The 16,605-nt window shown below is 45.2% G+C and overlaps 1 protein-coding gene across 3 annotated transcripts; it reads right to left on the bottom strand.

Annotated features, from left to right (window-relative positions):
- Positions 1 to 242: 242 nt before the first annotated feature.
- AOC1 (amine oxidase copper containing 1) lies at positions 243 to 10,696 on the bottom strand. 3 transcript variants are annotated; one of them, XM_070767140.1, is made up of 5 exons: positions 10,596 to 10,696; positions 6,788 to 8,334; positions 5,060 to 5,348; positions 1,755 to 1,887; positions 243 to 774 (listed from the first exon to the last, which is right to left on the bottom strand). In XM_070767140.1, the coding sequence occupies exons 2-5, from the start codon at positions 8,322 to 8,324 to the stop codon at positions 502 to 504; spliced, it is 2,232 nt and encodes a 743-aa protein (XP_070623241.1). In that variant the 5' UTR covers positions 8,325 to 8,334; positions 10,596 to 10,696; the 3' UTR covers positions 243 to 501. The 3 variants fall into 3 exon arrangements, with proteins under 3 accessions (XP_070623241.1, XP_070623240.1, XP_070623242.1); XM_070767139.1 differs by having other exon boundaries at positions 9,695 to 10,687; XM_070767141.1 differs by lacking the exon at positions 10,596 to 10,696 and adding an exon at positions 9,176 to 10,448.
- Between the last annotated feature and the right edge of the window lie 5,909 nt (positions 10,697 to 16,605).

The raw sequence follows: 16,605 nt of genomic DNA, 5'->3' as shown, positions 1-16,605 counted from the left end.
ACACATCAAGACACAACTGCCTCTCTCCAACCTGCATGTAGACTCACACACAACACACACACTGACACACAACCGCCTCTCTCCAACCTGCACGCAGACATATACATAACACATTAGACACAACCGCCTCTCTCTGACTTGCAATGCACGTACAACACAAACAAGACATTCTGGGCCCTACGTCACAAATTGCGTTCCGAGAAGTGTGTTGCACCATGAAATCATTTCTACACATACCGCACTTGGAAAGGTGTGTCTCAATTTATTTGCACAACAGCCCTGCAAGGCGGGGCAAAGACTTCCCATAGTCCCCAGGGAGCGCTCTACTCCAATAGCCACCCTCCGAGTAAAGGGTGATTACGGGGCTGAAATACCCCTATCGCCCTGACTTCAAATCTTGCTGCGGAGTCAGTAATGGGCCAGAAGGCAGGATCGTCACCAGTCCCAGAAACGAAACACGTCCTCGACTGACGTTGTGCATTCGAGGAAGTCCTTGCTGAGCTAAACAGGCCGGTAGGTTCCATTGTAACTGAAGGGCTCGTTTGTCACGCAGTGTCCGGGACTTGATGGAGTCCAGCGCTGAATCCGCACACTGTTCCCATCTCCATTGGGATGGACAATGACTGTCTGTCGGGATGCCACCGAGGGGTCTTCGTCAAAGAAGTTGAAGGGGCGGAGTAAGAAGCCCACAACGTTGCCGGGCGTCGCTGTGTTGGGGATATCCTCTGAGTGGGGAATGTGGAGGAAGCCCACCGTTGCCCAGGCCACCAGATCCTGCCGGAAAGAAGTCTCCAGTTAGGAATAACACATGGACACACAACACAACACAACGAAACACGACCACCTCTGTCCGACCTGCACATAGATGCGCTCACAAAATATACCCCAAGACATAACCATCTCTCTCCGACCTGCACATAGATGCACTTACAACACACACGAGACATGTCCACCTCTCTCTGACTTGCAAGTAGATGCAAGCACAACACACATGCCGAGACACGACCACCTCTCTCCGACCTGTACATAGACCCATATACAAAACACACACCGAGACACAACCACCTCTCTCTGACCTGTACATAAACCCATTTGCAACACACATACCGAGACAGGACCACCTCTCTCCGATCTGTACACAGACCCATATACAACACACACACCAAGACACAACCACCTCTCTCCAACCTGTACATAGACCCATGTACAACACACATACCGAGACATGACCATCTCTCTCTGACCTGTACATAGACCTTTGTACAACACACACACTGAGACACAATCGCCTCTCTCCGATCTGTACATAGACCCATATACAACACACACACCAAGACACAACCACCTCTCTCTGACCTGTACATAGACCCATGCATAACACACACACCGAGGCACAACCACCTCTCTCTGACCTGTACATAGACCCATGCATAACACACACACACACTGAGGCACAACCATCTCTCTCTGACCTGTACATAGACCCATATACAAAACACACACCGAGACACAACCACCTCTCTCCGACCTGTACATAGAGCCTTGTACAACACACACACCGAGATATGACCACCTCCCTCTGACCTGCACATAGATGCATGAACAACATTCACACTGAGACACAACCACCTCTCTCCGACCTGTACATAGGCCCTTGTACAACACACACACTGAGACACAACCACTTCTATCCGACCTGCAGACAGATGTATCAACACACAAAACACACTGAGACACAACCGCTTCTTTCCGACCTGATTGTCGATGCTCTCATCATTCCGCAGGAAGTTTTCAAAGCTGACGCTGGGCTGCCATGGATCGTTCTGGATGTACAAGCTGCTGCTGACCGCTTCGTTTTCGTGGTGTTGCGTCATGGCCAGGTGGTACCTGCCGAGAAGACGTCTAGCCTCAATCTCTGGCTGGGAGGGGTCCGAAGTGAGCCTGCTCCACCTTGTCGAGAATCCTGCCCGTGTCCAAGGACGCAGGTTCCCTCCCACCCCTTCCTACGGCGGTTGTGTTGACGGCTCCATCTCGGAACCACAATTGGGTCACCGTCTTTCGACCCATCCTGTCCTCCGCCGATCGTCGCCCTCTCCTGAATTGTTTTCCCCTGACCCCTTGAAGAGATCACTGGAGGGCTGAGACCCATTAGTCCACCCTCAAGGTGGAGCTGTGGAACTAAGACCCCAAAGCCCAGCCACCCCGAAAGAGAGAAGGAAAGAGGAAGAGGTAGAATGAAAAGAAACAGAAAGAAAGAAAGAGAAGGAGGAACAGAGAAAGAGAGAGAAGGAGGGAGGGAGGGAAGGAAGGAAGGAGAAAGATGGAAAAAATGGAAGAAGGACGGAAGGAAGAAAATAAATGAGAGAAGGGAGGGATAGGGGAAGAAAGAAAGAAAGACACAGACAAACAGAAAGAAAGAAAGACACAGACAGAAAAACAAAAGAAAGGCAGAGAGACAGACAGATGGAAAGACAAAGTTGAAGGAAGGAAGGAATGGAGACAAGAAAGGAAGAAAGGTAATAAAAAAGGAGAAATGGAAGAAGGAAGGGAAAGAACGAAAGAAAGACATAGAGACAGAAAGACACAGACAGACAGAAAGAAAGACACATACAGACAGAAAGAGAAAAGAGAGGCAGAGAGACAGACAGATGGAAAGACAGAAAGTTGAAGGAAGGATGGAAGGAAAGAAGGAAGGAAGGAAGGACAAGGGAGAAAGATAATAAAAAGGAGAAATGGAAGAAGGAAGGGAAAGAAAGAGGGGGGAGAGATAGATGGAGGAAGGGAGAAGAAAAAAAGGAAGGAAGAGAAAGAAAAAGGACAGAAGGAAGGAAGAAATAAAGAACAGAAGGAAGGAAGGAAGGACAGAAGGAAAGAAGGAAGTTAATAAAAAAGGAAAAATGGAAGAAGGAAGGGAAAGAAAGAGGAGGGAGGGATAGAGGGAGGAAGGGAGAAGAAAAAAGGAAGAAGAAAAAGAAAAAAGAAAGAAAGGACAGAAGGAAGGAAGGATGACAAAAAGGAAGGAAGAAAATAAAAAAGAAATGGAAGAAGGAAGGGAAAGAAAGAAAGAGGTGGAGGGATAGAGGGAGGAAGGGAGAAGAAAAAGAAAAAAGGAAAGAAGAAAAAAAGGACAGAAGGAAAGAAGGATGACAAAAAGGAAGGAAGGAAATAAAGAAATGGAAGAAGGAAGGGAAAGAAAGAGGGAGGGTGGGATAAAGGGAGGAAAGGAGAAGAAGAAGAAAAAAGGAAGGAAGGAAGAGAAAGAAAGAAAGAAAGGACAGTAGGAAGAATGGACAGAAGGAAGGAAGGAAGATAATAAAAAAGGAGAAACGGAAGAAGGGAGGGAAAGAAAGGAAGAGTTGGGGAGGGATAGAGGGAGGAAGGGAGAAGAACAGAAAGAAAGAGAAAAAGGGAAGAAAAGGAAAGAGGGTGGAGATAGATTGGAGAAAGAAAGAAGGAAGGAAAGGAAGGAAGGAGGAAAGAGAGGGAAAGAGAAAGGAAGGAAGGAAGAAATGGTACGAAGGAATGAAGAAAGAAAAAAGAAGGGGGAACAGAAGAAAGAGAGAAGGAGGGAAGGAAGGAAGGAAGGAAGGAGAAAGATGGAAAAAATGGAAGAAGGACGGAAGGAAGAAAATAAATGAGAGAAGGGAGGGATAGGGGAAGAAAGAAAGAAAGACACAGAAAGACAGGAAGAAAGAAAGACACAGACAAACAGAAAGAAAGAAAGAAAGAAAGACACAGACAGAAAAACAAAAGAAAGGCAGAGAGACAGACAGATGGAAAGACAAAGTTGAAGGAAGGAAGGAATGAAGGAGACAAGGAAGGAAGAAAGATAATAAAAAAGGAGAAATGGAAGAAGGAAGGGAAAGAACGAAAGAAAGACATAGAGAAAGACACAGACAGACAGAAAGAAAGACACATACAGACAGAAAGAGAAAAGAGGCAGAGAGACAGACAGATGGAAAGACAGAAAGTTGAAGGAAGGATGGAAGGAAAGAAGGAAGGAAGGACAAGGGAGAAAGATAATAAAAAGGAGAAATGGAAGAAGGAAGGGAAAGAAAGAGGGGGGAGAGATAGATGGAGGAAGGGAGAAGAAAAAAAGGAAGGAAGAGAAAGAAAAAGGACAGAAGGAAGGAAGAAATAAAGAACAGAAGGAAGGAAGGAAGGACAGAAGGAAAGAAGGAAGTTAATAAAAAAGGAAAAATGGAAGAAGGAAGGGAAAGAAAGAGGGGGGAGGGATAGAGGGAGGAAGGGAGAAGAAAAAAGGAAGAAGAAAAAGAAAAAAGAAAGAAAGGACAGAAGGAAGGAAGGATGACAAAAAGGAAGGAAGAAAATAAAAAAGAAATGGAAGAAGGAAGGGAAAGAAAGAAAGAGGTGGAGGGATAGAGGGAGGAAGGGAGAAGAAAAAGAAAAAAGGAAAAGAAAAAAAGGACAGAAGGAAAGAAGGATGACAAAAAGGAAGGAAGGAAATAAAAAAGAAATGGAAGAAGGAAGGGAAAGAAAGAGGGAGGGTGGGATAAAGGGAGGAAAGGAGAAGAAGAAGAAAAAAGGAAGGAAGGAAGAGAAAGAAAGAAAGAAAGAAAGGACAGTAGGAAGAATGGACAGAAGGAAGGAAGGAAGATAATAAAAAAGGAGAAACGGAAGAAGGAAGGGAAAGAAAGGAAGAGTTGGGGAGGGATAGAGGGAGGAAGGGAGAAGAACAGAAAGAAAGAGAAAAAGGGAAGAAAAGGAAAGAGGGTGGAGATAGATTGGAGAAAGAAAGAAGGAAGGAAAGGAAGGAAGGAGGAAAGAGAGGGAAAGAGAAAGGAAGGAAGGAAGAAATGGTACGAAGGAATGAAGAAAGAAAAAAGAAGGGGGAACAGAAGAAAGAAAGGGGGATGAGAAAGAATGAGAGGAAGAAAAGAGAGAAAACGAGAAGGGAACGAAGGAAGTTCGCTTGGCACGAACTCCTGAAGATTTCTCATGCCCCGTTAGAACGGCGCTCCTTCCACAAGGCTCCACGGGGCGGGGGGAAGGCGAGATCGAGAAACGCTGCATCCTTGATGCAACCGTCCCAGCTCACCTGCTCCAAGGGACCCCATTCTCTTCTTTCCAGCGGCGCGGCAGGACCAGGCCGGCGTGGGAATTGAGCTGCAGCCGGTAGCTGCGCGGCTGGCCCCAGCGGTTCCTGCGGCCGGGGTTGGTGACCAGGAAGTAGCGGGGCAGGGGCTTGCCGATGGGGAAGGCGGCCTGGCGCTCTCGCAGGTGGGGCTCCCGCTTTAAGCGGGGCTGCACCAGCCGGTGGCCCGGTTGCCAGGGGAGGGAGATGTTCTCGAAGGCCACGTCCACCGTCTCGAAGCTGTTGGCGGTCCCTGCAAAGAAGGCCAAACGTGTTTTAGATATGTCTGTCGTACACCACCTGGAGTCCGCACAGAGGCGGGTGGCTTATGAATTTAATTAATTAATTTAATTTATAATTTAATTTAATAATTAATAATAATAATAATTTATTAGATTTGTATGCTGCCCCTCTCTGCAGACTCGGGACGACATACAACAGACATATCTAAAATTATTTGACAATTTATAATTTAGTTTAATTTATAATTTAACGACAATTTGATTTCTAACTTAATTTAATGTAATCTTTCATTTCATGTATAATTAAATTTATTATTATTTTATTTACTTTATAATTTAATTTAATTTAATTAATTTAATTTATAATTTAATTTAATTTATAATTTAATATCAATTTAAATTTAATATCAATTTAATTTCTAACTTAATTTAATGTAATGTTTAATTTAATGTATAATTTAATTTAATTTCAGCTTAGTTTCTAATTTAATTTAATTTATAATTAAATTAAATTAAATTTATAATTTTATTTTATTTTATTTATAATTTAATTTAATTTATGATTTAATTTAATTTATGATTTAATTTAATTTAACTTAATTAAAGGAAGGAAGGAAGAGAGAAAAAGAAAGAAAGAAAAAGAGAGAGAAATAAAAAATGAAAGAAAGGGAAGAAAGGATAAAAGGGATGGAGGAAATTGAGGAAGAAGGGAGGCACTAAGAGGGAAGAATAGAAGGAAATGAATTGAGTGCAAAAGAGAAGGAGGGGAAACAAGGAAGGTAGGAAGAAATATAGGAAGGGAGGGAAGGAGAAGAAAGGATAGAAGGAACTGGTTGGGAAAGGAAGGAAGGAACGAAGGAACAAAGGAAAGAAGGAAGGAAGGACAAATGACAGAAGGGAGTGAGGGTGGAATTGAGGAAGAAGGGAGGGAAGGAGAGGAAAGGATAGAAGGAACTGAACATGGTTGGGAAAGAAATAGTGAGAGAAAAAGAAAGGGAGGGAGGGAGGAAATTGAGGAAGAAGGGAAGGAACAAGAGGGAAGGATAGAAGAAAGTGAATGAGGGTGGGAAAGGAAGAGGAAGAAAGAAAGAAAGAAAGATAGAAAAGAAATAAAGAGGGAGGAAAGGACAGAAGGAAGGAAGAGAGGAAATTGAGAAAGAAGGGAGTAATCCCCGTCTGGTCCAATCGGCGCACCACTACCGGATTACCGCATCGGGTGCACCGGTAGTAACCTACTACAACCACAACTATCTCAACCCGCCAAGGTCAATTTCAACCCATCACGCCCCTCCATCAATTTGGGTTTGACACCCTTGGATTGACAGGGGGGTCATTAAAAAGATGGTGCCGACAATTTCGGAGACGGCCCACCGGACCAAAAGAATGCAGGCGTCATGGGGAAGATTCGAACCTACCACTCCCACATGCCACAGACCGCCCGAGAATTCACCTGCGACGTCCAGGTCGATCTTGTAGTGTACCAGATGGGTGTGGACGTTGCCGAGCAGGTGAGCGTGGAGGCGGGTCCCGTAGTGGTCCCCCTCCGGTGTGTAGAAGGAGGCATGGACATAGCCCGTGGCATGGACCTTGGTCTCCAGAACACCGTTTGGGAACAGGAGAACGTCCCAAATGTAGTCGTAGTTGTAGACGGTGGATGTGGTCCGGATCACCAAAGCGTGGCCCTCCAGCCCGGCGTAGAAGGTGGAACCCCCATGGAAGTCGCTGTCGAAGTGTCGGCGCAATGGCACGCCTGTCGGCAGCTCGAAGACGCACACGGCACGGGGATAACGGATCGGCGCATCGGCATCGTAGTGGTGGTAGGCGTCGAGAAAAGTTGCCGTTTCCGGACAGTCGATGCCGGGGGCCAGTTCGTGAGTGACACTTCCCATGCCCCAGCCAACATCGATATATTTCGTCTGCATGGTTGCTGGGGAGGCCCCGCCATAGAAAGCGATGGCCTCCTGCACGCTCACCTCGTAGGCGACCCGCTCACCATTGAAACGCACGTCAAAAAGCTGCAGGCCAGTTGAGGTGCGTAGCCGGAAAGCCAGGCTCCATCCGCTGTACTCCACCAGGTTGCCCTGCACAGTGTAGCGGCGTCCCTGCGGCTCACAGACTTTGGCCCCGTGAGCATTGCTCGGGGGCCCAGCATGGAACTGCCCACGTGGCGCAAAGCTGGAGAAGAGGGTTTCATCTGGGTGAGGGACCAGCCGGACGATGGACACCTCACCTTGTGCATAACGCTCAGCCAATTGCAGCGGACTGCTGAAGTAGCGCCCGTTGTACCACACGGTCTTGACGGACCACTGGGACGGGTCCAAGTCCCGGTGATCGATGAGGACTTCCAACCCAACGGGATGCAGGAAGAAGCCGTCGACCTCCCGCTGGAGAATGACCCACGTCTGCCGTTCGCCAGATGCCAGGCCACGCGGCGCCGTGTCGGTGAAGGTCAGGCACTGCTCGCGACAATCACGGAGTCCGAAGCCTGAAACGTCCTTCAAGAACTCCTTCAATGGGTCCAGGAGTTCCACCAGCCTGCCATAGAGCAGCCGGTATTCCAGTTGTGTCATCGGTCGGCTACTGAAGGCCACCGGATGGCCTGTCGAGCGATAGAATGTCGGCGTGGGCAAAGGCCCCACGATGTACTCAGTGATGTTAGGCCGGACGCCAGCGCCAAAGAAGATGACGGCTCGGGCACGGCGCCGCGGGGGCTGTGTCCCATCGGTGAGGTAGCACAAGGCCTGGCTTTTCTTTGGCGGCAGCATTTCGATAAGGAAGAGGCTGTTTTTGGCGAGGGTCCCGTCTTGGCTCGGTCTGAGTCCCAGCTCAGGCTGGCTCATCAGGAACGCCCGGACGGCGCGTAGCTCCGCCGGGCTCAAGTCAGAGAAAATGGAGGCCTTGTGTCGGGTAAGTGGCGGCAACACGTCTTGTGCTGCCTGGACGAAAAGGCAGAGGGTGCCCACTGCGTAGGCTAGTAAGGTCCACATTGCGACGGGCCTGTGGGTAGAAGGAGGAGAGGCATGCAACAGGGACTCACGAGCGCATGCACACTTAGTGTAAGGAAGGAAGGGAAGAGGAAGGAAGGGAGGTATGTAGGCAGGCAGGAGAAGGAAGGGGGGGATGAAGAAGAGAGGGGAGAAAGAAAGGGTGGGAGGGAAGGAAGGAAGAAGGAACAAAGGAGGAAGGAGGGAATGAAAGAAGGGAGGGAAGGAAGGGAAGGAAGGAAGAGGAAGGGAGGCAAGCAGGCAGGAGAAAGAAGAAGAAAGGAAGGGAAGAAGAAAGAGTGAGGGAGGGAAGGAAGGGGGAGGAGCAGAAGGAAGGAAGAAAGAGGAAAGAAGGCAAGCAGAGAGGAGAAGGAAGAAAGGAAAGAGAGGGGGAAGAAAGAGGGAGGGAAGGAGGAGGAGAAGGAAGGAAGGTAGGTAGGAGAAGGAAGGAGAGGGGAGAAAGAAAGGGAGGGAGGGAAAGTGAGCAGAAGCGAGTGAATAAATGAAGGAAGGAAAGGAAGAGGAAGGGAGAGGAGAAGGAAGGAGAGGGGAGGAAGGAGATGGGAGAAAGAAAGACAGTGGGAGGGAAGGGACGGAGGGTGGGAAGGAAGGAAAGGAGGAGAGAGGAAAGGAGGCAGGCAGGATTAGGGAGAAGAAAGCAAAGAAGAAAGGAAAAATGGAAGGAGGGGAATTTGGGATCTTTCCGATCTCCCATCCAGTTCAATTGCGGGCAAACTTCCCCCCCAGCAGACCCCTAACCTCCCTCCCTTCTTCCTCCCGCCTTCCTCCTATTTCCATCTCCTTCCTTCCTTCCCTCCCTCCCTCTATTCTTCTTTGCTTACTTCTATACTTACTTCTATACTTATTTATTCTTTCTCTCCCTCCTCCTTCTACTTCCATCTCCTTTCTTCCTTCTATCCTTCTTTGCTTACTTACTTAATTCTATACTTACTCACTCCTGCTCTTCCTCTCTCCCGCCTTCCCTCCCTCCCTCCAAGTCCCACTCGCTTGGGGGCCACCTGGGCTGTGGCTTATGGGACCCGGCTTCCTCCTGCCTTCCTTCCTTCTATCTTTCTTGACTTACTTTCTCCTGCTCTCACTTTCTCCCCTCCCTTCTCCTTTCATCTCCCTCCTTCCTTCCTTCCTTCTTTACTTACTCATTCCTGCTCTCCCTCCTTCCTTCCCTCCCTCCTCCTCCTCCTTCCATCTCCTTTATTTCATTCCTTGTTCCATCCTTTCTTCTATCCTTCTTTCCTTTCTTTCTTCTATCCTTTACTTACTCTTGCTCTTCCTCCCTCCCTCCTTCCGTCTCCTTCCTTCCTTCCTTTGTTCCTTCCTTCCTTTGTTTCTTCTATCCTTCTTTATTTACTTACTCCTGCTCTTCCTCCTTCACTCCTCCTTCTCCTTCCATCTCTTTCCTTCCTTCTTTACTTAATTCCTCCCTCCTGCTCCTTCCACCTTTTTCCTTCCTTCCTTTCTTCTTTCCTTCTTTTTTTACTTACTTACACCTGCTTCTCCTCCCTCCCTCATTCTTATTTCATCTTCCTTCCTTCCTTCCTTCCTTCCTTACTCATGCTCTTCCTTCCTCGCTCCTATTTCTCCTTCCACCTTTTTCCTTCCTTCCTTCCCTCTTTCCTTCCTTTACTTCTGCTCCTCCCTCCTTCCCTCCCTCCTTCTTTCATCTTCCTTCCTTCCTACCTTCCTTCCTTCTTACTTACTCCTGCTCCTCCTCTCTCCTCCTCCTCCTCCTTCCACCTTTTTCTTTCCTTCCTTCCCTCTTTCCTCCCTTCTTTACTTACTCCTGCTCTTCTTCCCTCCCTCTTCTTTCATCTTCCTTCTTTCCTTCCTTCCTTTCTTCTCTCCTTTACTTACTCCCTCCTGCTCCTCCTCCCTCCTTCCTTCCCTCCTTCTTCTTTCATCTTCCTTCCTTCTTTACTTACTCCTGCTCTTCCTCCCTTGCTGCTATTTCTCCTTCCACCTCCTTCCTTCCTTCCTCCTTCCCTCTTTCCTCCTTTCTTCTCTCCTTTACTTATTCACTCCTGCTCTCCCTCTCCTTCCATCTCCTCCCTCCCTCCCTTCTCTCCTTCCTTCTTCCCTCCTTCCTTCCTTCTCTCTTTCCTTCCTCCCTCACTCCTGCTCTTCCTCCCTCCCTCCTTCCCTCTCTCCTTCTCCTTTCATCTCCTTCCTTTTCTCCTCCCTTCCTTCTTCCTTTCTTCTTCTTTCCTTACTCACTCCTGCTCTCCCCTCTCCCTCTCTCCCCCCAGCCCCACTCACTTCAGGACTGCCTGAGCTGTGGCTAATGGGCTTTCCTCCGTCCTTCCCTTCCTTTCCCTCGCGGGCTGCCCCTACTTATCCATCTCTCTCCCGGCAGGGAGGGAAGGGGAGGGCCACAGGTAGCAGTGGGGGGGGCAGGTCCTGGCAGGGCCATGCGGCATTGGCTGGGCAGTGCCTGATGGGTGCCAGGCCCCCTTTGGCGCCACAAACAGCCCCGGGGAGCAAAGTCCCTTCCGATTGCCCAAGGCTGCCTCCAGCTAGCCAGGAGGGGAGGGGAGGGGAAGGGAGGGGTAGAAAAGGAAGGAAGGAAGAAGAGGGGGAATAAAGAGAGAGAGGGAAGGGGAGGAGGAGAAAAGGAAGGATGGATGGAAGGAACGAAGGAGAGGGGGAAGAAAGAGGGAAGGAAGGGGAGCAGGAGAAGGAAGGAAGGAAGGGGAGGGGGAAGAAAGAAGGGGGGAGGGGAGGAGGAGAAAAGGAAGGAAGGATGGAAGGAGAGGGAGAAGAAAGAGGAAGGGCAGGAGGAAAAAGAAGGAAGGAAGGAGAAGAAAGGAAGGAGAGGGGGAAGAAAGAGGGAGAAGGGCAGGAGGAAAAAGAAGGGAGGAAGGGGAAGCAAACAAAGCAAACGTTCTGTTCTTTTCTTATTTCATTTCTTTATTTTATTTCAATTTATTTTATTTTCCTTCAGGTAGATGGATGGATGGAAGAGATAGAAAGATAGATAGATATGGATGGAGATGGATGGATGGATGGAGATAGATAGATAGATAGATAGATAAAGATAGATAAATAGATAAAAATAGATAGATAGATAGATAGATAGATAGATAGATAGATGGATGGATGGATGGATGGATGGATGGATGGATGGATGGATGGATGGATGGATAGAGAGACAGATAGGTAGGTAGATGACACAAAGAGAGAGATGATGATGATGATGATAGTAGAACTGCCTATTGGGCTGTTTTTTGCACTCCGGGCCTTTTGGAAGCTTCCATCACTCCGTATTTCGGGACATCCAGTTTGCCCGCCGCGCAGTTTTTCCCACTCCGGAGAGACACGGCCTCCCTCCAAGCCCAAAAATGCGCTGGTTGGCGCTTGCGTGTGTGCGCCAGTGATCGTGATATGGCTCGACCACCCCCACTGCAACACGCGTGCCCTCGTGTCTCCAGCGTGGATTTATCTAGATGACCTCCCAGCTCCCTTCCAGCTGCAGCTCCCACTCTCCTAAAAATATAAATATAATATAAAAATACAAAAATAATATGGAAATAATATAAAAATGAACATCTAAAAATAATAGCAAAATAGCAAAAAATATGAAAAGATAAAAATATAAATATAATATCAAAATATAAAAATAATATCAAAATTCAAAAATAATATAGAAATAATATAAAAACGAAAATCTAAAAATACAGTGATACCTCGTCTTACAAACTTTTTGAGATACAAACCTGGGGTTTAACCCAAGCTGCCGCCACTGGGATGCCCCACCTTTGGACTTCTGTTGCCAGCAAAGCATCCGTTTTTGCGCTGCTGGCATTCCCCTGCAGCATCACAAAAACACAGAAGTCCGGAAGTGGGGTTTCCCATGAAGGGGAGCCTCAGGAGAATCCCAGCAGTGCAAAAACGGGCGCTTCAGCTGGCAAAAGGGGTGAGTTTTGGGCTTGCATGCATTAATCGCTTTTCCATTGATTCCTATGGGAAACATTGTTTCGTCTTACAAACTTTTCACTTTACAAACCTCGTCCCGGAACCAATTAAGTTTGTAAGACGAGGTATCGTAATATCAAAATGCAAAATAATATAAAAAGAGTTAAAAGTATGAAAATATAAAAATATAAATGCAAAAATAATATAGAAATACAAAATAATATAAAATGGTAAAAAATATGATAATATAAAAATAATATAAAAATACAAAAATAATATAGAAATAATAATATAAAAATGAACATACATATTTGGCAAACCATATTAAAGGTTTAATGAGTAACTAATAAGTTAAGTTATCTCCGCGGCCATGTTCAAGGCTTTTACCTTTGGGGAGAGATGGTGGTGAGTAACTAAGGAGTAACTAATGAGTAACTATGGAGAACTTCTCTCCGCAGCAACCTTTGGATCCCGGCCTTCGGAGATGTCGAAAACCAGATCAATAAAATCAAATATCAAACCCAGGATTGACAGGTTGCTTCACCTTTCCATCAACCAAAGTCAACGAAAGGAGTTTATGGTGCAAGATACTCCGCGGACCCGAAATCTGGAGTTTGCACCGGGTAAAAGGACAAAGGGCACACAGACACAGAAGAAAGAATTCGAAAAAAAGTGGTGGACTTTTGAAAAAGTTTTATTTTTATTTCTCTTCTTGGCTTTAAAATTTTTTTATATAAAGTTTGAATTATAAGTGTGTATGTATGTATGTGTGTGTATATGTATATATATGTATATATATGTATATACGTATATATGTGTATATACGTATATATGTATATATTTGTTTTTGTAGATTTTCACGGGTACAGGTATGATGGTCTTGGTATATTCGGGTTTCTTCCCGTGTAGGATTTGGAAATTTCTGGCGATGTTTCAACGAGATCCCACTCGTCATCTTCAGGCTGGTGTTTCTGTCCTTGTTCTGTGTGTTCGCCTGAGAACAAGGACAGAAACACCAGATTGAAGATGACGAGTGGGACCTTGTCGAAACATCGCCAGAAATTTCCAAATCCTACATGGGAAGAAACCCGAATATACCAAGACCATCATATGTATATATGTGTATATGTGTATATATATTCATACATACATATAGCACACAAAGCAGAAAAATTGGAAAAGTTTGGACCTTTGTGTAGCAAACATGTTGAATATGACACACTACTCATGACATACACATACTGGATATACACATAACAAAAACCGGAACCCTTTCGCCCATTAGGTAGGTAGATATAGAGACAGGTAGATAGGTAGATAAGATAGAGATAGGTTGATAGATAAGATAGAGGTAGGTAGACAAGATAGAGGTAGGTAGGTAGATAAGATAGTGATAGGTACATAGGTAAATAAGATAGAGATGGGTTGTAGGTAGATAAGATAGCGATAGGTAGATAGCTAGATAAGATAGAGATAGGGAGTAGGTAGATAGATTAGATAGAGATAGGTAGGTATATGATAAGATAGGTAGGTAGATAAGATAGAGATAGGTAGGTAGACAAGATAGAGATAGGTAGGTAGACAAGATAGAGATAGGTAGGTAGGTAGATAGGTAAATAAGATAGAGATGGGTTGGTAGGTAGATAAGATAGCGATAGGTAGATAGCTAGATAAGATAGAGATAGGGAGTAGGTAGATAGATTAGATAGAGATAGGTAGGTATATGATAAGATAGGTAGGTAGGTAGATAAGATAGAGATAGATAGGTAGGTAGACAAGATAGAGATAGGTAGGTAGATAAGATAGAGGTAGGTAGGTAGGAAGACAAGATAGAGATAGGTAGGTAGATAAGATAGAGGTGGGTAGGTAGATAAGATAGAGGTAGGTAGGTAGGTAGATAAGATAGAGGTAGGTAGGAAAATCAGATAGAGATAGGTAGGTAGATAAGATAGAGATAGGTAGGTAGACAAGATAGAGATAGGTAGGTAGACAAGATAGAGATAGGTAGGTAGACAAGATAGAGATAGGTAGGTAGATAGGTAAATAAGATAGAGATGGGTTGGTAGGTAGATAAGATAGCGATAGGTAGATAGCTAGATAAGATAGAGATAGGGAGTAAGTAGATAGATTAGATAGAGATAGGTAGGTATATGATAAGATAGGTAGGTAGGTAGATAAGATAGAGATAGATAGGTAGGTAGACAAGATAGAGATAGGTAGGTAGATAAGATAGAGGTAGGTAGGAAGACAAGATAGAGATAGGTAGGTAGATAAGATAGAGGTGGGTAGGTAGATAAGATAGAGATAGGTAGGTAGACAAGATAGAGATAGGTAGGTAGGTAGATAAGATAGAGGTAGGTAGGTAGCTAGACAATCCATAGATAGGTAGGTAGGTAGATAAGATAGAGGTAGGTAGGTAGGTAAGATAGAGGTAGGTAGGAAGATCAGATAGAGGTAGGTAGGTAGATAAGATAGAGGTGGGTAGGTAGATAAGATAGAGATAGGTAGGTAGACAAGATAGAGATAGGTAGGTAGGTAGATAAGATAGAGGTAGGTAGGTAGGTAGACAATCCATAGATAGGTAGGTAGATAAGATAGAGGTAGGTAGGTAGGTAGATAAGATAGAGGTAGGTAGGAAGATCAGATAGAGGTAGGTAGGTAGATAGATAAGATAGAGGTGGGTAGGTAGATAAGATAGAGAAAGGTAGGTAGACAAGGTAGAGATAGGTAGGTAGGTAGATAAGATAGAGGTGGGTTGGTAGATAAGATAGAGGTAGGTAGGTAGGTAGATTAGGTAGGTAGGTAGATAAGATAGAGGTAGGTAGGTAGGTAGATTAGGTAGGTAGGTAGATAAGATAGAGGTAGGTAGGTAGATAAGATAGAGGTAGGTAGGTAGGTAGATTAGGTAGGTAGGTAGATAAGATAGAGGTAGGTAGGTAGGTAGATAAGATAGAGGTAGGTAGGTAGGTAGATTAGGTAGGTAGGTAGATAAGATAGAGGTAGGTAGGTAGGTAGATTAGGTAGGTAGGTAGATAAGATAGAGGTAGGTAGGTAGGTAGATTAGGTAGGTAGATAAGATAGAGGTAGGTAGGTAGGTAGATAACATAGAGGTAGGTAGGTAGGTAGATTAGGTAGGTAGGTAGATAAGATAGAGGTAGGTAGGTAGGTAGATAAGACAGAGGTAGGTAGGTAGGTAGATTAGGTAGGTAGGTAGATAAGATAGAGGTGGGTAGGAAGATCAGATAGAGGTAGGTAGGTAGATAGATAAGATAGAGGTGGGTAGGAAGATCAGATAGAGGTAGGTAGGTAGATAGATAAGATAGAGGTAGGTAGGAAGATCAGATAGAGGTGGGTAGGTAGATAAGATAGAGAAAGGTAGGTAGACAAGGTAGAGATAGGTAGGTAGGTAGATAAGATAGAGGTGGGTTGGTAGATAAGATAGAGGTAGGTAGGTAGGTAGATAAGATAGAGGTGGGTTGGTAGATAAGATAGAGGTAGGTAGGTAGATTAGGTAGGTAGACAAGATAGAGATAGGTAGATAGATACATAAGATAGAGGTAGGTAGGTAGATAGATAAGATAGAGGTAGGTAGGAAGATCAGATAGAGGTGGGTAGATAGATAAGATAGAGAAAGGTAGGTAGACAAGGTAGAGATAGGTAGGTAGGTAGATAAGATAGAGGTGGGTTGGTAGATAAAATAGAGGTAGGTAGGTAGGTAGATTAGGTAGGTAGGTAGATAAGATAGAGGTAGGTAGGTAGGTAGATAAGATAGAGGTGGGTAGGAAGATCAGATAGAGGTAGGTAGGTAGATAGATAAGATAGAGGTGGGTAGGAAGATCAGATAGAGGTAGGTAGGTAGATAAATAAGATAGAGGTAGGTAGGAAGATCAGATAGAGGTGGGTAGGTAGATAAGATAGAGAAAGGTAGGTAGACAAGGTAGAGATAGGTAGGTAGGTAGATAAGATAGAGGTGGGTTGGTAGATAAGATAGAGGTAGGTAGGTAGGTAGATTAGGTAGGTAGGTAGATAAGATAGAGGTAGGTAGGTAGGTATGTAGATAAGATAGAGGTGGGTAGGTAGATAAGATAGAGGTAGGTAGGTAGGTAGGTAGATAAGATAGAGGTAGGTAGGAAAATCAGATAGAGATAGGTAGGTAGATAAGATAGAGATAGGTAGGTAGACAAGATAGAGATAGGTAGGTAGACAAGATAGAGATAGGTAGGTAGACAAGATAGAGATAGGTAGGTAGATAGGTAAATAAGATAGAGATGGGTTGGTAGGTAGATAAGATAGCGATAGGTAGATAGCTAGATAAGATAGAGATAGGGAGTAGGTAGATAGATTAGATAGAGAT

This window comes from Erythrolamprus reginae, chromosome Z (genome assembly GCF_031021105.1).
Source record: "Erythrolamprus reginae isolate rEryReg1 chromosome Z, rEryReg1.hap1, whole genome shotgun sequence".
NCBI lineage: Eukaryota > Metazoa > Chordata > Lepidosauria > Squamata > Dipsadidae > Erythrolamprus > Erythrolamprus reginae.
The sequence above is the reverse complement of the archived record's forward strand: the minus strand, read 5'-3'. Positions and strand labels throughout refer to the sequence as shown.

Excerpts from the sequence above, each read along its gene's own strand:
- AOC1 (XM_070767139.1), bottom strand. The coding sequence starts at position 9,732 with ATGGAAGGAGAAGGAGGAGTGAAGGAGGAAGAGCAGGA. Across the intron at positions 8,335-9,694 it reads GTGAAGGAGGAAGAGCAGGA|GCCCGTCGCAATGTGGACCT; the intron begins GTAAGTAAATAA and ends TTCTACCCACAG. Across the intron at positions 775-1,754 it reads ATGAGAGCATCGACAATCAG|GATCTGGTGGCCTGGGCAAC; the intron begins GTCGGAAAGAAG and ends TCTTTCCGGCAG.